Below are 26,345 nucleotides of genomic sequence, written 5' to 3'. Positions count from 1 at the left end.
GCGGACTGAAAGGGGTCCCATGTTTACACATGGGACCCCTTTCCCCGAATGCAGAGACTGACTGCTGTCACAGAAAGGTCTCTTCAGCCAATCAGGAAGCGCCACTTCATGGCACTCTCCTGATTGGCTGTATGCGCGTCTGCTGTCAGACAGTGCATCGCACAGCTCCCTCCACTAGTTTCAATAGTGGGAACTTTGCGGTCAGATAATGGAGAGGCTTTGCGATGCGCTGTCTGACAGCTCAGACGCGCATAGCCAATCAGCAGAGTGCCACGACGTTGCGCTCGCTGATTGGCTGAAGGGACCCTCTGTGACAGGAGTCACGTGGGGTCCCGGCATTCGTGGAAAGGAGTCCCATGTGTAAACATGGGACCCCTTTCAGTCCGTTTGGTCCGGGTTGCCGTTTTGTTGTTTTCCAAAGTACGAGGATTATTTAAAAAAATCCGGACACTGGATCAGGTGAGTATAATTTTATTCACAGGTACCCCGGATTCTTCAGTGATGAGGGGGGCGTGGCAGTCGGAGGGTCAACATAGGTAAGTATGTATGTGTCGGCATGTATGAAATAAACTTTTACTTTCACGGTGTGTGTCTCCTGTTTTTATTTGGGTATTTTTTTCCCAGTAGAACTACAGGTACCAGCGGGCCCGTTTTTCCACCCGCATGCTGGTACTTGTGGTTCTCCAAGTACCAGCTTGCGGGGAAGGCTTGCTGGGACTTGTAGTACTACTGGAAAAAACAATATTCTATCATTTTACTCAAGGCTATCAGCCCCCCATCCGTAGCCCTTGGATGGGGGGGGGACATCCTCGGGCTTCACCAGTGGCCCTTGGGTGGCTGGGGGGGACCCCTTGATTGAAGGGGTCCCCACTCCCCCAGGGTACCCTGGCCAGGGGTGACTAGTTGGATATTTAATGCCACGGCCGCAGGGCGCTGTATAAAAGTGATATATCTGACTGAGGAAGCCGCCGAGCGTTGTAGGCGGAGAAACGCGTCTCATCACTCTGTTCCTATTTACCTACGAGGACTACACCACAGATCTACCTCATTGCGCTAGGCAAACATCCAAGGACCTCCGGATAAGGCTCGTATACAGGCATTTGGGCACCAGAGCCGGGAGCGAAAAGGATCTGAACCCAGGAGGTTATGTGGTAATTATCCTCACACAACATGGCCATGTTATAATAATACCAGCTAAGGTGTGGAAAAAGTATCCATGTCCGCTTGGAGTAAAAAGATCACATGTTCAGCTGCTAATCTAAAAGCAATCAAGTGACTTATGCTATACATCTAATCAGCTTATAACCATCAGCTGATTTGTAAAAATATCCTTTTCTTTCAATGAAGGTTATATCTCGGCTTGTACACGTTAATATTACAAGTATTCAATTCTTTGCTGTTGTATAGTAAATCATTTATACCTTCTAAATGAAAAGGAACAGCCACTGAAATTGCTGTTTGGTTCAATTTGTTTGAAAGTTAACATCATTGAATCCATAAGTGCGTGGACTTGTATTTACTACTCTACACTTTGCATGGGAAACTGTGACAAAATTACTTCTAAACACAGCTGCAAAAACCTGAAAAGCCTAAGCTTCAATCAGGAACGTGGTTACCTTGTAACATTGAAAGGAAACAGCGGGATCCATTTGTATCAAATAGTTTATTTTATTGCACTGAGCAGAGTATCTATCTTGTAAATGTGTTATTATTGTTTTTAAACTGGCCAGATTTTTTATAATACTGTATAAAGGGAAACTCTGTAATGTGTATTCTGATATATAGGTAATATAAGGAGCAATATATTATTAATTAAAAAAGCAAAATACAATTAAGAATAAAAATAATAAATACATTTTTTTTTTTAATAAGTAAACTAGTAGCGCTTTCTGTTCTTTTTTCTTGTATAAAAGTGACCCCCGGCTGTGGCATTATCTGTCCAGCTAGTGGAGCCCGATGCTGGTGTAAAAAATACGGGGGACCCCTACGCTTTTTGTCCCCCATATTTTTTGCACCAGCACCAGGCGCAGAGCCCGGTGCTGGTTTTAAAAATACGGGGGATCCCCTGTCAGTTTTTCCCCTGGATTTTTAGAACCAGGACCGGCTCGAAGAGCCCGAGGCTGGTTATGCTTAGGAGGGGGGACCCCACGCAATTTTTTTTCGTGGTTTTTACCGTTTTTTAACATTTTTACAAGTCTAATCAAAATCTGTCAAATCGGCCGTTTTTCGACAGCGGGACTGTCGAATCCGTTTTTTATTGAATATGTAGAATTCCGACACCCACTTGCCGGAATTCGACGGTCGAATTGTGTCGAATTAAAAAACAGGCGAAAAATTGCCGCGATTCGCCATATACCCCATAGTGTAGTTTACTGTTGCCGTGGTGATAGGGAGCACTGCAGTCGCGGACCTGGCCTGAAGTCATGTCCTAGGCGCCGTCCAGAGCGGGCTGCGTCCCGCCGTCCAAACGCCGCTGAGCACAGGGTGAATAGTCTCATATAAGGTAAGACCTTTTTATATGTTTTGTTTAAACTTGAGGAAAATGCCTGAATAAACGGCATTGAAACATCGTTACACACACTGCCTGCCTACAGAGTTATTTGTGTCAGACACCTGGAGTGCCGCGTCTGCTGTTGATCTATATATATATATATTTGAGGTTTTATAATGTGATTTTTGGACACTTCCGGTATGTATTCCAGTGCTGCGATGCATACCACTTCCTGAGGGGCTACGTGCTGATTGATGGTGCTATTTAACCCATCTCAGTATGTCTTCTTTTGACTGATACTTGCACTGTATTCTGTTGTGATCTCATGAGAAAAGTCCTCATTGTACCGAAACATCGACTCTACTGAATGTCTCCTATGAGTTATTAAAACCTTTCTTGGCTTTAAATATGGTAATTATAACCAAAATGCGCTGACACTTGTTTAAAACCACCTAAAATACAATAATCCTTGGGGGAGTTGGCAGCTATTCCCGGACAGGTCCTCTTGCCGGCAAAGACCCATACAACTTAATGGAATAGAAAGATTGTCAAGGAGCGCTCAAATATTAGAAGTCCTTACAGATCCCTTTTACGGTTTCTTTCAGACTGAAGATTAGATGGAGATGGAACTGGTACCTCTGGAACAGGCCCTCGTACCAAATCACCAACAACGATACAACTCATTATTTCATGTTCTTCCAAACAATTTATTAAAATGTTTTTGTTTAAAAGTTTTTGAATGAGACTCTTATATTAGTCTTGACATAAATGGGTTAGTTGGTAACACTTGGGACTCGTTCTCTTCCCCAGCCGGGGAGGAGCTCATATGACAGCTTGTCCACCCAATTTGTCGAAGATAAGCACCCCAAAAGCGGCGATGCTGAGGAGTAGGAGCTACTTGTCGCTTCCTGGGTCACACGCAGCCCCCTGGCCCGCCCCTCGCACGGTCTGGGCACGTCTGCGTTGCCCGGACCACGCCCCCAAAACAGCGGCAAAACGCCACCGGCCCACCCCTGCCTGTCAATCAGGCAGAGGCGATCCCTGGGCTGAGATGGCCATCGGCTCTCTGGCATGTGCCGGCGCACTGCGGCGTCTGCGCATTTCAGACCTGATCGCCCGCCATGCGAAAACGCAGAGCAGTGATCAGGTCAGAATTAGGCACTATGATGCTTGATATTTTCAATTTGTTATGCTCTTGCTGTTTTTACAGTTTCATTTGTAGCTGCACATATTGTTTCCATGGTGATGGTTAATGTACACAGACGCCCTGCACAGCTGATGCGGTGACGTCATCGTGTTGAGACGGCGTGGGGGAGCCGCGTCGCGGTCCCGGAAGGACGGATGACGCTGGCGCCCGCTCCACGCTTTTCTCACTCTCACTGGGTGGTAGATGTATTTAAAGCAAGCTCTTTACTGTATCTTTTATATCCTGGAGACTGTAATTACATACCGAAACGTTGATTGCATATGGCTGTGTCTCCTTTTGTTCATCCTACGAGTGCCACATCTACGAACGCTATATATATATATATATATATCGTGTAGCCCGGCACTCCCTTAATCAAATCCGTGCCCCGGTGCGTTCTTGATGTGATTAGCAACCAATATACTATTTTTTTCACAAGACCCTGAGTGCCGCAGCAATTTTTATATATATATAAAATAGCTTTACATTTTTTCATAATCTAAGTACTGTAGTACTGGGTCACGTATTTAGTATAAGGGGGTGAAATTAATTAACTGCGGTAATTTACCGCAGCTAATTGATGCACCGGGACTATCCAATTAGCCCCGACACTTATCAGGGATTTTTTTTATAAGATCCCTGAAAAGTGGCCTGTTTTCGTGATCGCGGATGTGAAAACACATAGGTCTGGGAACTTATCCTGAATCCAGGTCCCTGCGTGATTTGTCAAGCTTCTTTTTATTAGAATGTGTCTTAATCGCACAAATGAAACAATTGGATGCAACAAAACTGCTTATAAAGACTGCGCTGATTAATCTGATGTGCGACTGAGTCTGACAGAGCCGTAACTAGACCTTTTGGTGCCCTGTGCCAGAGAAAGAATTGGCGGCCCCACCACCATTATTTTCAATAGGGACATAAGGCATGTGCCTCGTAGGGAAGGGGTATGACAAGACTGATCACAGAGAAAGCACACGCTATGATGCCCCTTCCCACATTTTTAATGCAGGTTAAGTATCCCTTATCCAAAACTCAAAATCACACATTTTTGGTTCCCTACTGAGATAATGACAAACACACACACACATATATACATAATCGGCCTGGTGAGCTGTTGCATTTATTGAAAATCCTTTGGAGTGCCGCCCATTACATTATCTTGTCTGCTGGGCCTTGCAGTGCCACGGGAAGGCACCCAGGTATTTAGTTCATGCTGTAGGAGTGCCGGTCACAACTGTTTTTTTTTTTTTTTATATATATATATATATATATATATATATATATAACACACACACACACACACACACACACACACACACACACACACACACACACACACACACACACATATATATACATATTATATATCTGTATCATATATCTATATATACACATAATATATAATATATGTCATTATCTCAATAGGGGACCCAAAAGTGTGGGATTTTGAATTTTGGATAAGGGAACTCAACCTGTATATATTATATAGATATAAATAATACACACACATTTCTAGACCACTGCAAGAAAGTGGATTTGGACACAAATCCTCTTTATACCACATTCATGCACTTAACTTGAGAGCTCGCTGTTATTAAGTTACAATACCCTTTATTAAATAATACATTTCAATATATTGCCATACCAAGGATTCAAACCTATAACCCAGGCTTTTTCAACCAGTGTGCCGTGGCACACTACTGTGCCGCGAGCAGTTGCAAGGTGTGCCACGGAGACAGAGCAGCTTCCTGCATCTTCAGAGTGAACTGTTGGCCTGGGCTCTTCTTAGAGGATTAGTAGTGCTGATATCATAGGTCACGGCCGCCACGTCTCACCACCCAGCCAGCCCACTCGCCTGCATACACATCTTGCAGGTCCTGCCTGCATACACAGCTTTCCTTGCCCACCCACACACACCTGCCTGACTGCCCGCTGCTCAGTATTCGCAGCACTCCACTATGAACAACCCCCGCCACTGAGGGACAGGAAGGAGGACAGCTGACCGGTAGGGGCTAATATTTATTTTATTTCTCCTGTGGGGAACAATAGGATTTATGTGGGGAGAATAAGGATTTATGGGGGGAGAAATGTGATTGATTTAAGTGTGAGCAACATGATTTTTGTGGGGAGCAATGGGATTTATGTGGGGAGCAATAGGATTTATGTATTGAGCAACATGATTTATGTGGGGAGCAATGCGATTGTTTTCTCTGTGTAGGCCAATGTATGTGTGGATTCTTTTTACTGTGAGGGCCAATGTGTGTGTTGGTTTTTTTCTGTAGGGAACTCATGTGTGCCTTGGCAATTTTAAAATATTGTTTGGTGTGCCACGAGTAAAAAAAGGTTGAAAATCACTGCTATAACCTGTTGCATTCTAATCAAACACCCTACTCATTGAGCTATTTGATCCTGCATAAAAACTATGAACACTATATGAAGCTACTTGTACTTTGTAAAAAAAATAATCAATATTGCAACTGAACAGATCTACATAGTGTGCAGCCACACATCCAATCCCTTGCAGCCACACACTACACAGATCTGCTCATCCACAATGCTGATAATTTTTTCACAAAGTACAAGGTAAGCTTCAAATAGTTAGAATTCTCTCGCTTAGAATTATCTACCTTTCTATGCAAGGGCAGTTAGATCAATGAATAGATTGTCTGACTGCAATGCCACATGCAAGGGGTTTGAATCCCGGGTATGTCAGCATCTTGAAATGTAATAAAGGACAGTGGGGCAGATGTATTAACCCGGAGATGGCAATAAGGAAGAGATAAACCAGTGATAAGTGCAGGGTGATAAATGCACCAGCCAATCAGCTCCTAACTGTCAATTTACATATTGGAGCTGATTGGCCGATGCATTATCACCTTGCACTTATTACTGGTTTATCACTTCCTTATGCTTTCTCCAGGTTAATACATCTGCCTCAGTGTGACTTAATAACAAAGAAATCTCAAGTTGAGTTCATGAATGTTGTATAGGTATTATCGACAGGGTAGGAGACAGCTGCAGTTAGGAGATGCTGGGCTTTAAAAAGGGGGGAAGCTGCAAGTGAAAGTAATTAAAACAGATAATTGACAAGTGCCACCAACAGCGCCCCCTACACTGCAGCGCTATATGCGGTGCCCCCTCCGCACACACCTAGATATGGCCCTGGAATCTGAATCTGTATAGGAAGTGCTACAATGCAGCTGCCGCAGCTTTATCTCAGGCCAAGGTCTGTTGTGCTTCACCTGTGACTTTGTTCTAATTTAAAAGGCTCAGTCTGCGTCTCTGGTACAGATTGCGGTTATTGCAGTGTGAATAAGATGTACATTTAAAGAAAAAGTTGCTATACTGCACCTCTCAATGCGTCTCGATCGCATCGGGCGTCTCGCACCGCATGTCGTATTGAGGCTTGGTGTATGAGCACACATCTGTATGCAATAACAAAACAATATCCACATTTCAGCCCCGAGGTTAGGCACTCCTTAGGAACTGTGACTATGGATTGGTACATTGAGTTAATGCACATATTGCTGGGATCATCTCATTATGGCGAGCTGGGGCCCCATACAGCAACTTCGTACCTCCTCCATGGCCCCAGTCTGCTGACTGAGCACTCCCAGCAGTTTTCTAGCATAAACATCCCCAGCTGTTCTGCAGAACTGTTTCCATCTCTAAGACTGATAAACAAATCTTTATGAGACTTAATCAGAAATAAATGCTCCGATTAGCCCTCGCCCGAAAGCATAGCAGAGCCACCCATCAAATAAACCTTGCAGACAGACTGTCACTATATCATGCATCTGTAGATAAACTGCCCAAAGGGGCCACAAAGTTATTTGGATGAGACATTATCTCACTGTGTTACCAAGTCTTGCAGAGGATAAGACACACATTACCAGCACGCACCCAGCCCCTGGCAGCATCTCGCTGTTCTGGGCTGGCACCTCCAGTGCAGTAGGGGTTCAGCTTGCTGGGCAAAAAATCCCTGCAGTGTTTGCGAAACTATTCCAAGAGACGGAGAAGAGAACTGGGGAGGAGTTCAGCACGGGGCAGATGTATTAAGCCTGGAGAAGTGATAAAACAGTGATACTGTAAGTGCAAGGTGATAACGCACCAGCCAATCAGCTCCAATATGTAAATATACCATACTTGCCTACCTGACCCTCTCCATGAGGGAGAAAATGCTCTGTTCCTGGACTTTCCTGGTAATGTATGATTGCCATCACCTGTGGTGAGCTAGTTAATTGATAAGAAAGGTGTTTCACCACAGGTGATGGCAATCATACATTACCAGGAAAGTCCAGGAACAGAGCATTTTCTCCCTCATGGAGAGGGTCAGGTAGGCAAGTATGGTATATTTACATATTGGAGCTGATTGGCTGGTGCGTTATCACCTTGCACTTACAGTATCACTGCTTTATCACTTCTCCAGGCTTAATACATCTGTATGCTTTCACACATTCTACAGAGTACAGACCCTCCAACGCGGCCATTTCCACCAGGTACAAAATGCTATGCTGCTGGATTTCCCACCTAATTTATGACTAATATCATCTGTGTTTAACTACTACATTGATGATAAGGGTGTTTCAACACAGGTGAATGCATTCATAAATTAAAAGGCAAGTTCAGGAGCAGAGCATTCTGTACCTGGTGAAAGGGGTCATATTGGGGGGGTCTGCATTCTATTTGCAAAATGAATCTTTCTTTTTAAGAAGACATAACATGAGTTACAAACATTAAAAAGCATTTAAAAACCCTTAACGCTGGGTTTCCCAACAACAATCCTAAAGGAAAACTAATAGCCATACTTGAGCACAGGTGACTAATAAGTACCTCAGTTATTTTGATTTTACCATCTGTGCTCAAGCAAGGATGTCACAAAAACCTGCACTGTTAGTGTGCCTTGAGGACTGTTTTTGGGAAACACTGCTTTAGCAGAACACAACACTTTAAAAGCAAGCTGCATGGGAAATATTGATTTCCTGTGTCTCAGCGTGGAACAAGGGATGGAGCTATGCAGTAAATAGTGTAGAGCTTATCAGTGATACTGGAGCTTGATCTACAAATAGGAGAGGTGCAAGGTATCTATATATATATATATATATATATATATATATATATATATATATATATATATATATCAATATATATATATATATATACACACATACATACATACAGTCAGTCTGTCTACGGCACTCAGCTTGTTCACCTACTGGAACCAACTTGCTGTGGTGCCTTCCCCAAAGGGGGTCACCCCACAATCAATGAAGCAAAAATGAGGCGGCACTCACAGACTTTCAAATCAAAGTGAACGTGTATGCAGAGCCATCAACGTTTCGGGGACCAACTCCCCTTCATCAGGCTCCTGATGAAGGGGAGTTGGTCCCCGAAACGTTGATGGCTCTGAATACATGTTCACTTTGATTTGAAGGTCTGTGAGTGCCGCCTCATTTTTGCTATATATATATATATATATATATATATATAAAAACACTTCTAAGGAAGTGTGAAACTTACCGTAAGAAACAAGGACCTTATTGTACTCTCCAACACCACCCAATCCAATCCTAGGAACAAAATGCTCTGTTTTTGCATTTCCCTCTTAATGTATGATTGTCGTCACCTGTGCTGAGCTTTTTAATTGAAAAACCGGTATCACCACAGGTAACAGCAATCATAAATTAGGAGGGAAGTCCAGGAACAGAGCATTCTGTACCTAATAGAATGGATCAGGTTGGAGGGTCTGTTATATGCTCACTTAACCACAGTTTCCCAAACTCCACCATCAGAGTCCAGGTTTTAAGGATATCCATGCTAGAGTCCAGATGGTTAAATCAAATTGACTGAGATACTAATTAAGTCTCCTGTGCTCAAGCACAGATATCCTTTAACCTGGACTGTAAAGATTGGAGTTTGGGAAGTTCTTCACTTAACAACAAGTTGTCTATATTGTACAATATATGCAAATAAAAAAAAGAGAAAAATAAAAAAAACTTTTGAGAGGCGCCAAAGTATCAGTGACTATGATTACTGGGCAATTTACGGTGAGCTTAAGTTTTGTTTCTATATTTTTTTAGCACCTGATGATCCTTAAAATAAATTAAAAAAATGATTTCATTAATTCATAAGAGAAAACAATGCAGGAAGAGCAAGACATCTGTGGCCCAACTGTGCACCTCGATTTGTGCAAGCGCGCTCAGATTTCTGGCATAGTGCACTGGTGTTTGTAACAGGTAGGCAGGATCGGCAGGGGGCGGAACTCTGCAGGTGCCGAGGGGAGGACTGCCAAGCTTGAGAATGCTGATGCAAAGCAGCAAAGAAGCTAATTTTATTTTGCGGAACGCAATTACAGGAAACAAAAAATAGATTGACAGGTTGCATATGTATATATATATATATATATATATATATATATATAGTATAGAATTGACGCTGTAAGATATATAAAACAATTAAATTTAATAGTTAACTTTTACTGGTCCATCTTTGCTATACAGAGACCTAGACACTAATTTATGTCAATATACACTGCATTCCGTACCTAATGACTCTTCCAGTGGTTCTCAAACTGTGTGCCCCACGGGACACTTGCAGGGGTACCCTGGGTTGGTGGTCAAGGACTAATTTATATTATTTATGATCAATGTAATAGACAAAACCAGTGCTGGTGGCTGCCAGTCATAAAATATGTGAAGAGAAGTGAATCCTGCCCCTCACCACATGACTGACCCTAAGGATGGCATATAAACACAATTTACGTCATTTAATATTTTTTTATGAATTTCTCAATAAGAATTTTTTGCCCTAGGGGTGCAGTGAAAAAGAATTCTGATACTCTAGGACGCTGTGATTCAATAACATTTGGGAACCAGTGGACTATTCTATACCACTAAGTAACATGTGTAACCATTCTGTGTATTATGTAAATCAGGGGTGGGGAACCTTCGGCACTCCAGCTGTTGTTGAACTAAACATACCAGCATGCCTTGCTATGGTTTTGCTATTTGGCCATGCTAAAACTGTTGCAGAGCATGCTGGGATGTGTAGTTTAACAACAGCTGGAGGGCCGAAGGTTCCCCACCCCTGATGTAAATGGATCTCCTATCAGCACAGATACACAATGCCTTAGCAATACATTATCCTCCCTTACTCTAAAGGTGGGTACACACTAACAGATATATCTGCAGATCAATTGATCTGCAGATATATCTATGGACGGATCGAGCAGTGTGTTCAGCATACACACTGCTCGATCCGTCTGGGACTGACGTCATGAACTGGGCGGGCGTGTACACATGCCCGCCCAGTTCACCTGTCAATCACCGCCGGCCGCCGCAGCATGTGTACGGGCGGTCGGCCGACCGCCCCGTACACACACAGCGACGCGCCAATATATCGGTAGATATATTGGCCGTCGGCTGTGCTGCGCGGCCGACGCGATACGTCTGTGAACGACGGAGTTCACAGACGTATCGGCCGTACACACTGGCCGACGGTCCCGCGATATATCGGCCGTTCAGGAGAACGGCCGATATATCGACCAGTGTGTACGGGCCTTAAGAAACATTAATCTGAGAGCACTTAGTGGGCAGAAACCTAGGTGTATGTAAAAGATATGTGAGCTACTCCACCTGGCACCTGCCATGAACGCAGAGATCCGCCTCATAAGGACCACATGGGGTTCCATCCAGGACTCTATCTGACACCAGCACTGGGGTATCTCGGCCAACGGGGGTGCAGTACAGCTCGCATGGTTTATCTGGAAAATACATATTACAAATAATGAGAGAAAAGCTATAAATAGATGTATAAAACCTGAGAAAGTGGTGTAGATGATGGAGAATGCAGCAGATGTTGCATATAACAGACATACCATCAAAGATCACAGCTGTGAGGAGACTCCTCTTCTTTTTGGTGTTACGCTCATGGGATTGACACTGATGGTCTCTGAAGCTTGAAACTCCTTTTGGGCACGGCAAGTTCTCACACACCATGTGCTCTACACTCGCTCCTCTACAGCTGCGACCTCCAGGACCGGGACTAATACAAAGGAAACATCTGATCAATACGTGAGAGTCGGTACATCAAAATAGGATTTATTCTGTTCTTTTCCCGGTCTTTAGTGTATGCTCTGTAGGAAATGTACCTGCTCTAATACAGAGCTCAATGACAATCTATTTCCATTCCTTGATTCATGTTTCCTGGAAGTCTTTCAGTCTGGAGGTTAATAAATCTGTATTTGAATTAGGCCGTGAGCTAATGCACAATAGTGTTACATTTCCGTTCCTTCTCCAGCTAATACAAATAGCTCATTACAGTGATTTATGAGACACATTTACAAACTCCACTGGAACTCTAGGCAATAATTTAGGAGAAATTCTGAACCCCCCTCCAAGAAAAAAAAAAACTGAGAAAGAACTTCAGAGAAAAAACCTAAGTCAAAGCCATGATTACAAGGACAGGAAGTAAAACGCAGCTTGGCTTTTGTTACGTTTTCTAGCTGAGCAGAGCAAATTGGTGCAGAACCCACATATGTTTTCTTGCCACTTGAAATCATTCTGAATCAAGCCTCCATGGGGCCTGCAGTTTATACTTGCAGGTAGGCTTTGGGTTAGGACGACAACTACACTTTTACCCTGTGCTGCAGTATCATGACATATCTGTCAATCAGTATTAAATATGCACAATGTATAAACGTGGCCACTTATTTAGCTCATCACATTATTGTTATTTATTATTGTTATTTATATATCACCAATCACATTAAGCAGTGCTGTACAGAAAATATGTACTCACATCAGTCTATTATTGGTGTCATTCCTCAGGGATTGTTGAGGTAGGGGGAACGGATGTACAGTACCAGAACCTGCCTGGGAGCTGTAGCTTTCTGGAGAGGAGTAACCACGCCCCAAACACGGCATGGCCTGGATGGCCACTCCCTCTCAGTGTGTGCAGCAGCAAAGTGGAGGGGCATAGTTTGACCAAAGCTCACATGCCAGGTTGATGTGAGGCAGCAATGCTAATCACTGTGCCACACTGTTTAATTCAAGTGCAATTAATTAGAGACCGAGCACATTTTTAAAGCTCTCATTTCCTGCTTGCTGGAATGTCACTGGTTTTGAAGTGAATGGGAGCAACATAGCTAATCATACCAGTGCAATAGTCACAGCAGCACAGTATATTTCAGGAGAAGAGTGTGCTGATTTGTGGAAGCAGTGACCTGTCCACACTCATGATAATGTTAATGAGGACAAGGATTCGTGTGACGGGCAGTGTGATGATGTGAAATGGGGAATGAAGACAAGCTGGAAGACACAGGATAAGAGGGTACCCGTTCGAATGATTGACAGTAACCATGGGGACACCACAATGATGACATCAGAACATCAACAGGATTTAAACTGTCGAGAGGCACTAGGTCGACATCCTCAAATTGTGAACACGTGCACAAGGGTAAGGTAAGGCGCCGGCGGTAGGGCTAGTGGGGGGTTAGGGTTAGGCTGAAGGATGAAGGGGGGAGTTAGGGTTAGGCTGAAGGATGAAGGGGGGAGTTAGGGTTAGGCTGAAGGATGAAGGGGGGGTTAGGGTTAGGCACCAGGGGAAGGGTTAGTGTTATGGTAAGGGCGAGAAATAATTACCGGAAAGCTGCAGCATCACAGGCCGGTGTCGGAAGTGACTGTCACAGCATGTAAGAGACTATTAGGTTATTATGTTGACATATCATCCGGGTAGACATAATGGGCGGTATTCAAATGATATCTCACGCCCAATCTCCTTTCTAAAGTGATCCCCGTTATTGCGTATATTGCGCCCATAGTAATCAGGTTTAGCTGCATAAAGGGTTGTGCACCCTCGCTACCATGGGGGTAGCGAGCTGAAATTATTATACCAAGCCCGTCAGCAGAAACAGAATGGGTGTGAAAGGGGGTGAACAGAATTGAATACCGCCTTATGAATGTCCACATTGTCACTGTTGACATGAGCAAGCCGACAGTTTGACCCTGTTGACACTGTCACGAAGGCCTGATGATTTTCAACATGATAACTGTGGGCAAGTAATACCAGACCAACTGAGAGCTAATGATTTTGGAAAATTGTGGTAATAAATGCACTGTTACATGGTCTGATCCATCTTTGCCGCTGTATTATTGCCATACAGTACAACATGAGATGAGAGCTAAAAACACACTTCTGACATCACAGTTGGCATCATTCTGTGATATCACAGGTATCGCGTAGCATATATGCTATGTGTTACCCCAATTAATGGGCCTAGTATGCTGGGACTGTAGTTCTACAATAGTTTCTAAGCCTGTAGTGGGTTACCCTGTAAGTGCTAATAACTGATGCCTCACTTCAGATAACATACTGTTGTTTTGGTATAAATTGCTTTGACAACTCTTTCAGCATCATGACACTTGTATTGTCCTTGTTTCCACTTGACGAGGGCATGTACCTTCATGAGGCAGAAACTGTTGCACTGCGGGGCAGCTACAAGTGCTTCATTATTAGATAAATAATACACATAACATATATGCACAGTGTTGGACATGACAACATTGATACCGCCTGCCAACACTGCCTGTCAACCTACATGACCCTTTGTACTGTTTTGTTTGCCGTTACTGAGTAATCTGCCTTGCAAAGCAATATAGAAACAGCAAAAACAAGAACTAATGCCCTACCACCCCGGACCACCTGCTACCCTGAATTGTAGCCAGCTGGTTCATTTCATCAGACCCCACTGCGTCTGCCCTGGAAGCACCTTTCGTGTTGCTGAGTCCACTCATTCCATGGAATGTCACCAACAAGTGCTCTTGAACTGGGAAAATCACACAGCTAAAAAAACCTATGAGCTCATATCTAACCTGATAATTGATGGCTACATAATGACAATATATTATACCATGATGCAAGTAGCTCCACAAGAGAGTCCTATGTCTGGCTATAAGCAGATGTTGGACAGTAAATAGAAGCACTGATTTCAATTTAAATATAGCAACATTTGAGCAGTGTAATGTAACTTCTGGAACACACAGGTAGCAATACTGTATGTATACAATACCATGCTCTCCTCACTTCACATTATGCAGCCAGTTATACGCAGCTGTGATAATTAGAAGTTCGCAGACACTGGTAAGAATAAACTAGAGATCCAGATGTCAAAAGGTCTCATAAACTCAGCTGAAGAAAGAATATCGGAGAGCCAAATGTATCCCTACTGAGAACTGCAACTTGTATCAGTGATTCAGCTGTTAAATGACAACATAACCATTTCATTCAAAAACAAGTAACGTCAAATAAATAGCTGCAAAATATAAATTATAGCTGGTTCAAGCAGTGCCTATAGGCCCCATACATCTCCGATCAATGTGACGATCCGGGAATCGGGGGAATCCAGCATGTTGTATTTCCCTAACTTGCTGATCCTGACCAAAAAATTATCGGGATAGGGAGATCAGGGGTTTTTAATATGCACAATTTCTCCGATTCCCCTACGGATCGCCAGTGATCAGAGTCTGCAGAAAGGAGATTTGATCTGCGGATTGTATCAGGGAAATGTGGCGCAGATGTATGGCCTGTTATAACTCAGTAGTCTTTATAACCCTCAGTGTAGGAATAGGGCTGAAAGAAGGGAGTTTAAACTACTCTGTCCCATCTAAATGTAAACCAACGGTCGACTACCTTTTACAATCAGTGTGCCAACTCAGTGTGCCAGTTCTACATATATTTCTTATTTTATCTTGCCAATGACAGATTAATGTAGTCATCAGTCCAAAAGTTTTGGATGGCACGGATATCACTTTTTGGATTCTTAGAGCAAAACATTTAATTTGGCTAAAGCCAAACACAACAAAATGCAGTCTGAATGCAGATAAAATGCTCCAACTGACTGTGTCACAAGACGCCACACATAAGTAGCTTGAGCAGTATTGACATACATGCCATAAATATTAGGAGAGAATGGCAGTGAACATAAGGAGGGAGTGTGTACAGATTGTGAACACACACAGGCTCACTGACTGCTAGTGCACAGAGAATACAACAGGTAAGGATCAAAGAATTGGGGACCCCCTGATTTAAATAGTAACAATCGACTTGTGAAATTAAGCTCTCATTCAGAGAGTATAATCACGTGTACTTGTTTAATGGATAGGTAATCCTTACATTTGCTGTACTAGATGAACATTCCCTTGTTGGGGTATATGCACAATGAAAAAAGCAATGCAATGTAATGCAACATAAATACATATTTTGATACATATGCAAAAAGGCTCCTAGTGGCAGAGCTCCCATCAATAGAAATTGAAAAAAACAACAACAACAATAGAACAAATTAAGCAACTATTACTCAAGCCATGGTCACAACCCACCAGACACTTGTTTGATCTGTACAATAATGCCCTACCCACCTAGTCAATAGTACACACAAAATCCCAGATGGACCCACTAAAAAATGGGACTGCTGGGAAGTTTGCAATGGGCAGGACAACAAATGCAATTTAAAGCTGTTTGGTGGAGGTTGGAGAGGGACTGTAGGACCATTCAACCATTGTCTAGCAGAGGCTTATCATTACTTCTAATGATAACACAGCATATTGCGGTACTACAAAATCCTTATTCATCCCCATTTATGAAGAGTCGATTTCCAGGTCAGTGGCTCTCTTCAGACCTGGCATGCTCAATGAGCACACGTGGCCTTCAGATCCCTCCCTGGATAAAACTGCAACATGGCAGCCTATAGGCTACAATAGCTTACTACAGAGCTGGACATGTCCCCATGCGGCTTGGCCGGAAGCGCATAACCTGTGTGAGATGTGTCCTGCAGGCGCTGCTCAATTACAAGATGTAGTCTCTGTGTACTTGGAAGGGTCGCATGCCATGAACCACCTCATTTTCCGGTTTCAGGCTTGGCTTTCACAAGTGTCAGAGCGATACTGCCAGCAGCAAGGTTTTATTTCACTAAACACAGAGCGCAAACATCTCTTTTACTCCTATGATTAAACAGCATTCCGTCCTGCACTTGCCGAGCATCCCTGTAGCTGGAGTTTACCTCACACTGCTGGCAGCATTCACTGGAGTGACCACTAATCTAACATTTAATACAAGCCAAAGAATTGTTTCATTTTTTTCTATGCAATCTCTGCATCACTGTATACATGTTCAATGTACTGTCAGCAGAGGGAAGATGTGGGAAATGCAGGTGTAGTGTATAAATGTCAGGAGAGATGGGAGGTGAATATAAGAAGGGAGTGGGTACAAATTGTGAAAGAGTCTCAAAATGGGGATCAAACAAGGAGAAGAACAAAGCAGAGATAGAGTGGCAGTGAAAAGGAAGCAAAATATAGTACAACAGGGACAAGGAGAAGACATAAAGCAATGAAGGACACGAAAGAGAGAGAGAGAGGGCGGGATGTACTAATGTACATCTCCTCCCATCGCCGCCCTGCGCCACGTCGCTGATCGCATATGTACTAACATATGCGATCAGCATTGCGGAGGACAGCTCTTCCGGGATTCGGCCCCAGGAGTCAGTCTGCGCATGCGCAGGGTGACGGGGGCGGCCGCAGGGCATGCTGGGAGGGATCCGACCGGATCCCTCACACAGCGCCGCGGAGAGAAGCCCATAGGCCGCGGCGCTGTCCTGCCGGCCGGGGGTTAGTACATCAGGAAAATGCGGTAAACAGGAGTTTACCGCATTTTCCACTTAGTACATCCCGCCCAGAGAGAGAGAGAGAGAGACTGTAAACAGACAAAAGGGAAGAAGAAATGAAAACCAGAAAGAGGTAAGAACAAGAAAATGGTGGAGGGAAACAACTTAGAGAAATAAGCCTAAGGGGTTTGTGTAGTATGGGGCAGCTTGTAAAAGCCGCTACTTCCTAATGTGTTTAAGCCCTAAATTTAAAAGAGCAACACTTTTAATATCAAAATAAAAGGTGTTAGAAGCTGCAACTCAGTAGCAGAAATAATCAAGAAGAAAAGAGATGGATGATAAAAAAGAAAAGAGATGGATGATAAAGAAGAAAAGAGATGGATGATAAAGAAGAACTGAGATGGATGATAAAGAAGAAAAGAGAAAGACCACAAAGGATAAGAATATGCTTTAGAATGAGAGGGACAAATTGGGTCTGTCGTTCGGTGGGTTTCTGGTCAATATTTAGGGCTTCATCTCCCCCTGGGCACACTTGACATTTATTGGTGTTATGGGCTATGCTGTTTATTGTTTGGCCATTAATTTATACCGTAGTGTATTTTGAATAGAGTTCACTGGTGGTTAACAGATACACTATTCCATGTTGCGTCACGTGACTGTGATTTCTACAATGCAATGTACTTCAATTAAAATATTTAAAAAACAATAAATGAGAGGGACACTAGAGATAAAATCAGGGCAAGAGAGAACTAATCAGGAAATTAAGGCAGACAAGAGAGTGAATGACTAGAGAAAGGTAGAGGAGACACGTACTGCAGGAGAGGGAAGGAGGCACGGGTAGAACAAAACCAGGCAAGAGGGAGAAGGAAAAGAGAGATGAACACAGAAGTCAGACTAGAGAAGGAGAGAACATTAGTCGTGTACAGTAGCTGGGAAACAAATGGGAGAAGAGATTCGAGAAGGAGAGAAAAGAGACAAGCATTGGGGGCCACAAGAAAAATAAAATACAGAAAAGGAACAGGTAACAGAAGGAAGAGAGACTGTTTAAAGTAGAAGAGTAACAATACAAGGGTGGAAGAAGAACACTCTATAAGGAATCTTTCATACTGTATAGTGTGTTCTTCATCCACCCTGTATTATATACAGCAAAACACACAAAACAGAACAACTAGAGGAAAACAGGAATAAAGGGAGAAAACAGTATTAATGGCAAGTGGTAAACTAATGTCTATAGTAAACAAACATGTGACCTATTCCCCTGTAAAGCATGCTGGACACTCACGGTGGGTTGTCACACTTTCTCTGCCTGAAGCGTGCTCCGGTTCCACACGTACGGCTACACATGCTCCAGGGGCTCCATGCACTCCAGTCTCCATCCACATGCTGAGGGATTGGGGTCTTGCTCACACACTCCCCAGCTCTGCACCACTGTAATATAAACTCCCAGCATTGACAGGATTGTCCAAACTGACATACAGTATACTGTATTAATGCTTATGTGTATATACTGGCACAGGATCACAGATTTACCGGTTATGTAAAAACGACATTATTTTTCTGGAAACCCCTTTCTAACAACAGTGGCATTCTATGCAATGTATCGAGAGGAGACTCAGAAGTGAATAAAAAATGAAAGATGGCCCCGGACAGGAAATGGTATAAAGCATGGTATTTTATTACATGCAATGGTATTTTATTACAATCCCTGATGTCCTGAGACTTTTGCTATGGCATTTAAACAGTTGGTTTGCGGTTTAAAAAACTTGTCGGTATAAATCCCCTGGGAGAATAAAATCACAGAAATTCATAGATTTTAAAAATCATGGTACATTTCCCCCTAGTCTGCCACAAGGTCTTATGTGGTAATCATTGTTAGATGCGGAGACGGGGGCCCGTGTGCAGTCTCCGATTGGGCCCCCTTCTCTCCGTCCATGCAGTAGACTCTGGCATTGTGCATGGCGCCGGTGCCGCATTCCCGGGGAATTCTATATTGCGCATATGTGAAACCCCCGGAAAATAGCCATGGCGGCCATTTTACGAGTGATATTTGATGCTCTGTAGCCAGCACTGGGCAGACGGAGAGGTGAGTGCAATTAAATGGGTGCAGGGTGTGCGTTGTGTGAGCCCCCCAGGACCAAGGGTCACCCATTATAAATAAGCCAGTGGTTAGATGAAACGGTAAGACAGATGATCAGCCAAGGCTTCTTTACCTTGCTGCACTGACAGGGAAGCAACAAGCTAGAATTAATCCATATATTGAACTGGCTAAGCAGTTTTTGCCGTGGGAGCAACTACAGATGTGTCCTCATACAGTACATCTAGCCTCAATACGCCATGCACCGCGAGATGCCTGGCTTGATTGAGTCGGCAGTTCCCTTGCAGCTCTGCTAACGTCGGGTGTCTTTTTTTGCTGACAAATGCATCTTATTTGCATTGCTATGCAAATTAGACGCACAAGCAGACTCTGCTGATTAAAATATGCAGCATGCCTATATTCTAAGTGCAACTGCAGCTGTATCTGTATACGAAATGTGAATTTCTTGGAAAACACTGCAACGTAGCATTTCATAAGCAGATACAGGCATGGTTGCACACAGAATATAGGCATGCCACATATCATTTAATAATTTGCTTGTGCATCTAATTCACATAGTGATGCAAACAAAACGCATTTTGGGGGAAAAATGCAAAAAAAGGCACCTGGCGCCTGTAAACGCGGTCACGGCTAGGCACGACTAGAAGGGCTGTTTAACTTGAGTGCAGCAACAATGTAGCAGGACACATCTGTACTCCGCAATGACAACACCGATTTTGATGTGTCAGGTCTCATTCGATAGGCTGTATGATGTGGATGTGCAGTAAGGCTTTTGATAAGTGGTCAGGTTGTTGAGGGATAACACATCAGATTTGTGAGTTTTTCCCCACAGATAAAGGACTGAGTGTGTGTGTGTGTGTGTGTGTGTGTGTGTGTGTGTGTGTGTGTGTGTGTGTGTGTGTGTGTGTAAGGGGGGGGGGGGCCTGGGGGGGTTTGTGTGTGCATCTCTTCCCTTGGGTTGTAATTTGCAGCAAAGCCCCTGACAGTTTTTTTTCTGCCCTAGATTCAGTTGATTTAATGAATCCTTTCTAGCACTTTCGGTATATGGTAATATTTCAGGATACAGTAGACTGTCGGGATACAGTAAACTTTAGATGAACGCATTGTAGAACACACAATAATTTCATTTTATTGCTCCATTTTCAGCAACGCGGTTGACTAGTGTGTAATTTAATCAATATTCTATGGATCCTCTGCAGCTACTCACCTTATCTGCTCCACATTCCGTGCCATCTAGCGGTGGGTCCAACTTGGTTTTACAAGAGGCATCTCCCTCCACCAGGCACCACAGACCCGCACACATCAGATGCTGCAATGAAACAGAACACATATTACTAAATGCCTTCACTACAGCTGCCTGATCGTCATTGTATAGACAGAACTTTAAGTTATCGTTACTGCAGTGAGATATTGGCAATGTGGATGTTTCCGTGGTCCCAGTGATGAAACAGTAAAAAAAAAAAAAAGATGCATAAATATGACAACTGCCTGGAGTGGGGGTGTTGCTAGCCGAACCTGCCCCCTCTCGTCCGCTGTCTCCTGTACAGACTCTCCCCTAAGCTCAGAATGGTTGAAATATAAAAGTAATCGGACAGTGGTGGCAAAATATATGTTTCCCATTATGGGCCAGAGTCAGAGGTGGATGCTGGCCCGCTCTAGCATCTGTTGCGGGAACCGCGTGTGCAATAATGTGCGATAACAGCCTAAACCCTGTGTACTAGCATGCACATGAATGTGCAAGCCCACTTTTTGCACCTGTGAATGCTGCAATAACGCCGGTGGTTCTTGACACGCCACCATCGCAAGCACCATTGTGTGTACCTTCCACACTTGCATCAGCCTTATGGCAGGTGCAATTTCTACATCTGAACTTAGCCTCTGTGGAAGCAGCTGAGCGTCTGGGAACACAGCATTCTGCATTCACTTCAGGCCATCTCCCAGGAAACCCCATGGTGTTGCCTCCCCATTTCCGATACCATCTGTTGCCTGCACACTCAGGGTAACACATGCAGCGGACGGGGATTCAGGATATTTTGCACATGTGCAGTAATAAATGATGGGTGAAATACATGAACATCTGCCTGTGTGCACCTCTGAATCAGGATCTATATCTCATGTATCTGACAGGCAGAAGCTGGGACTGGTTGTAGAGTTGGTGTGGCACCGGCAGGGTGCGGGCAGCTCAGCAGCTATTGTAGGGTTTGAAAAAAAGAGGAATAGTGACTATAATTCTTGGTCTCATAGAATGTAATGTGTATTTCTGCATTTTTATTTCATACATGATACGCTGCTAATACTCAGTATAATGTTTCTTCAGATGCTGCTGTAGTTATCAATTACTACAGCCTACTGCTAGCAACATAGGTCCAGTGCTCAAGGTGGCCTAGTGGGCACTGGTTGCCTAGCAAGAAGAAAGTGAGATGTGATACTGTAGTGCCAGGAGCACATGCTGTAACCTTGGCAGAGACACACTGCTCCTCAGTCAGTGATGAGTGAGTGCTACGTCAGCGTGGCATAACCTACATGCATTGGCACTGCACATGTCAGAACAGTGCTTTCATCATGTGCATCTATTCAATTGATCTCAGAAGCCTAAATACTTTCTTTCTCAAACACACCATGCACCTCATATTGTTGTACTTCATTGCACTCCATGGTATTCGCTTCAAAGCAAATACATCATCCATTCTCCCTGCAACCCACCCCTCTGTAAACATTACCGCATCAATTCTCCACTCACCTCTTATTAACACTCATGAGCTTGTTACTCATCTTTGCACTTTGACAATAACATCCACAACCTGTCACTATAAAAAACATTTACAAACCTCATACAACTATAATTATTTATCACTCTTACTGCTATTAGCTGGTGACATTTCACCTAATCCAGGCCCCAAACACTTGCCCCATTCACATTCACCTGATTCACAGCAATATAGAAATACAGATAACCTCATAAACATCACATGTCTTCCTGCACTTTCCAAATCAATAAAATGTGGTTTATGGAATGCACGCTCTGTTTGTAACAAATTAACATCCGTTCACGACCTTTTCATATCTAACAACTTCAACCTGCTGGCTTATTACAGAAACATGGCTCACACAACCAGACACTGCCTCACCTGCAGCACTGTCACACAGTGGTCTCCACTTCACACACACACACCCAGGCCTGGTAACAGTAAAAAGGTCTTGGGGTTGGATTATTACTATACTATCCCAATCTATCGAATACACAGTCCTACAACAGGTTCCATCAATCACAACTTGATTTGAAGTACATGCTATCAGAATTTACACTCCTTTCTCTCTGCATGTTGTAGCTATCTACTGCCCACCTGGCCAACCCATACAATTTCAGGAAGGTTTTTCTGCCTCGCTCCCTTACTTCCTAGCCTCTGACATCTCTGCCATTATCATGGGAGATTTCAATATTGCTATTGATAGTCCAAAATCTGCTGCTCATGCCTCCAATCTACTCTCTCTAACCTCTTCTCCCAGCCTCTCACAATGGACTGACTCCTCTACTCATCAGGAGGGCCACTGCCTTGATCTAGTATTCACTAGACTATGCTCAGTTTCTGAATTCACCTACAACCCTTTCCCTCTCTCAGATCACAACCTTATCATCTGCATGCTCTCCACCATTACTTCAAACTCAATGTCACTGAAGTCCTCCAATCCTCCTCAAATCCACAGAAATATTAATGCAATTGATCTTCAAGAACTTTGCACCTATTTCTCATACGTCCTAGAGGATGCTGGGGTCCACTTCAGTACCATGGGGGGTATAGACGGTTCCTAAAGAGCCATGGGCACTTTAAGACTTTTCAAGGGTGTGAACTGGCTCCTCCCTCTATGCCCCTCCTCCAGACCTCAGTTTTAGAAATGATTCGAGGCAGACTGGATGCACTCCAGAGGAGCGCTACTGAGTTTCTCTGAAAAGTCTTATGTTAGGTTTTTAATTTTCAGGGAGAACTGCTGGCAACAGTCTCCCTGCTTCGTGGGACTGAGGGGGCAGAAGTAGGAACCAACTTCCTAAAGAGTTTCATGGCTCTGCTTCTGGCTGACAGGACACCATTAGCTCCTGAAGGGAACTGAACGCTAGCCGTGCCTAGATGCTCACTCCCACAGCACACCGTCACCCCCCTCACAGAGCCAGAAGTCAGAAGACAGGTGAGTGTTAGAAGACAGATCTTCAATCAAGAAAGTGACGGCTAAAGGTACCGCGCGGCTGGCGGAAGCGCAGTGCGCCATGTTGCCCACACATACACAGGCACTGCAGGGTGCAGGGCGCGGGGAAGGGGGGCGGGGTGCCCTGGGCAGCATGAAACCTATGCAAACTGGCATAAATATGGGGCATAAGTTGCTGAGGCACAGTCCTACCCCCGCCAGTATAAAAAATTACCTCATAAAAGCTGAGGAGAAACACGCCATTGAAAAGTGGAGCTTCCTCCTCAGTCAGCCAGCACACTGCTCAGCGCCATTTTCTCTCTTCCAGACTGCAGAGAAGAACGCTGGTCCTCCCCCACTGCTGAACAAGTATCAGGGTGCAAAACAGGGGGGGCCACAGTGAATTTGGTGCTATATAATTGTCTGATTAACATTATAAAAGCGCTGCATGTCAGTGGGCATTTTGTGTTCACAGACATTGTGTTACTGGCGCTCGGTTGTGAACTGGCAAAACCTATCTGTGTCCCTCTGACAGATTTTACTGTGGGTCTGTCCCCTATAAGTCCCGGAGTGTCTGTGCTGTGGTTGTGCACGTGTGTGACATGTCTATGGCAGGGTACTATTCCTCTGTGGGAGACATGTTAGGGACACAGAGGTGTAATATGACACCAAGAGCCTGACTGGGTGAAAGGTTACATGATAGTGTGAATCATATCAGTAAGAGGTTGGACTGAATCTCATATAGAAAACTGAAAATAATCTGTTGAAGATGTGATTTTTAATAGTTCTGCCTTTCATCCACAGGGACCCCTCTGGGTCACATCCAAATTTGCACACGTAGTACAAACTGATACCGACACGGACTCTGATTCCTGTTTCGACACTAGTGATTCCAGGGGAATAGGTCCTAAGTTAGCAAAAAAGCATTCAAAACATGTTTTAGCTATAAAGGTGGTGTTAGAAGTTACGAAGCCCCCTCTTTTACCACAAGGAGAGGGTTTACTTTAGTAAAGAAGTAATGTAATTTTCCCTCCACCTCAGGAGTTGAACAGTCTCTTGGAGGGAGTCTGATTTAACCTGAAAATAAATTTCAGATTCCCAAAAGGAATTCAGGCAGCTTACCTTTTTCCAAAAGGTGGGAGTCACTCCGCATTTTAGACAGGGCCCTGTCATAAAAGAGAAAAGGTGTTTCTCCCTGCGCCTGAAATGGCTTCACTTAAGGAGCCGACAGGCGCAAGTGAGTGAGGTGATCTATTGATGTGGCCAATGGGACACTACTCAGGCCTACCATTGTCTGTGCGTGGGTGAGTAGTGCTATTGAGAAGTGATCAGAAAACTTGTCATTAGACATTGACACAATAGATGGAGACGAGATACTCCTAACGTTAGAAACCATGAAATATATTGGTCTCTTGGGATCAAGAACCGCTACCATGGCAGTACCGGCCCGGAGGGCGTTGTGGATTCGCCAGTGGAATGCTGATGCAGATTCCAAAAGAAATATGGAGGCTCTCCCGTATAAAGGTGAGGCCTTGTTTGGTGATGGGCTGGATGCGATAGTCTTGGCGGCTACCGCAGGTAAGTCGACATTCTTGCCTTATGCTCCTACACCGGCGAGAAAGACACATCACTCTCACATGCAGTCTTTTTGGCCCAACAAAATACAAAAAGGCCAAAGGTTCCCCCTTTTCTTGCAGGTAGGGCCAAAGGTTCCCCCTTTTCTTGCAGGTAGGGAAAGGGGAAAAGGAAAGAAATCTGCAGCGTCTCCCGGATCGCAGGAGCAGAAGTCCACCCCTGCTTCTGCCAAATCTGCAGCATGACGCTGGGGCTCCCTTGCGGGAGTCCACTCAGGTGGGAGCACGTCTGAAACTTTTCAGTCAAATCTGGATTCAATCTGGCCTGGACCCATGGGTCTTACAAATAGTGTCCCATGGGTGCAAACTAGAGTTTCAAGATGTCCCCCATGCCGATTTTTCAAATTGACCTTGCTAGCTTCTCTTCCAGAAAGAGAGGCAGTAACAACGGAAATTAAAAAATTATGTCAGGATCAGGTCATTGTCCTGGTACCCTTGTCACAGCAAGGAGAAGGGTTTTATTCAAGCCTCTTCATAGTTCCGAAGTTGGACGGCTCGGTCAGACCGATTTTAAACCTGAAAAATCTGAATCTCTACCTGAAAAGGTTCAAGTTCAAGATGCAATCCCTGAGGGTAGTGATTTCCAGTCTGGAGGAGGGGGACTTCATGGTGTTAGTAGACATAAAGAATGCTTACTTGCATGTTCCCATTTATCCTCCTCACCAAGCTTATCTGAGATTCGCAGTACAGGATTGCCATTACCAGTTCCAGACGTTGCCGTTCGGGCTCTCCACGGCACCGAGGGTATTCACCAGGGTGATGGCAGAGATGATGGTCCTCCTTCGTCAAAAAGGAGTCAATATAATTCCTTATCTGGATGATCTCCTGATAAAAGTGAGATCCAGGGAACAGTTGGTGCAGAACATCGCACTCTCCCTGTCAATACTCCAACAACACGGTTGGATCATGAACTTTCCAAAGTCGCAGTTGGAACCGACGACAAGATTGTCCTTTTTAGGGATAATTCTGGACAGAAGTACGGAGAGTATTTCTTCCAGTGGAAAAGGCTCTGGAAATCCAGAAAATGGTCAAACAAATATTGAAAACAACTAGCGTGTCGATCCATCAATGCATTCGGTTGTTGGGGAAAATGGTAGCGGCCT

At 44.0% G+C, this 26,345-nt stretch overlaps 1 protein-coding gene and 1 long non-coding RNA gene across 5 annotated transcripts in view; one reads left to right on the top strand and one right to left on the bottom strand.

Annotated features, from left to right (window-relative positions):
* ADAMTS17 (ADAM metallopeptidase with thrombospondin type 1 motif 17) overlaps window positions 1-26,345 on the bottom strand; it is a 547,181-nt gene that overhangs the window by 153,471 nt on the left and 367,365 nt on the right. For all 4 annotated transcript variants that reach the window (XM_063925679.1, XM_063925677.1, XM_063925678.1 and 1 more), the window contains exons 11-14: window positions 20,637-20,738; window positions 18,617-18,762; window positions 11,554-11,720; window positions 11,312-11,439 (exon numbers count right to left, since the gene is read on the bottom strand). In XM_063925679.1, coding sequence (XP_063781749.1) covers window positions 11,312-11,439; window positions 11,554-11,720; window positions 18,617-18,762; window positions 20,637-20,738 — 543 coding nt within the window. The remainder of the gene's footprint in view (window positions 1-11,311; window positions 11,440-11,553; window positions 11,721-18,616; window positions 18,763-20,636; window positions 20,739-26,345) is intronic.
* LOC134931871 (uncharacterized) overlaps window positions 12,756-26,345 on the top strand; it is a 46,728-nt gene continuing 33,138 nt past the window's right edge. Inside the window, exon 1 of the long non-coding RNA XR_010179188.1 lies at window positions 12,756-13,133. This is a non-coding gene — a long non-coding RNA (uncharacterized LOC134931871). The remainder of the gene's footprint in view (window positions 13,134-26,345) is intronic.

Source organism: Pseudophryne corroboree, chromosome 6 (assembly GCF_028390025.1).
Source record: "Pseudophryne corroboree isolate aPseCor3 chromosome 6, aPseCor3.hap2, whole genome shotgun sequence".
Taxonomy (NCBI): domain Eukaryota; kingdom Metazoa; phylum Chordata; class Amphibia; order Anura; family Myobatrachidae; genus Pseudophryne; species Pseudophryne corroboree.
Note: the sequence above shows the minus strand (reverse complement) of the source record. Positions and strands in the feature narration are given on the sequence as shown.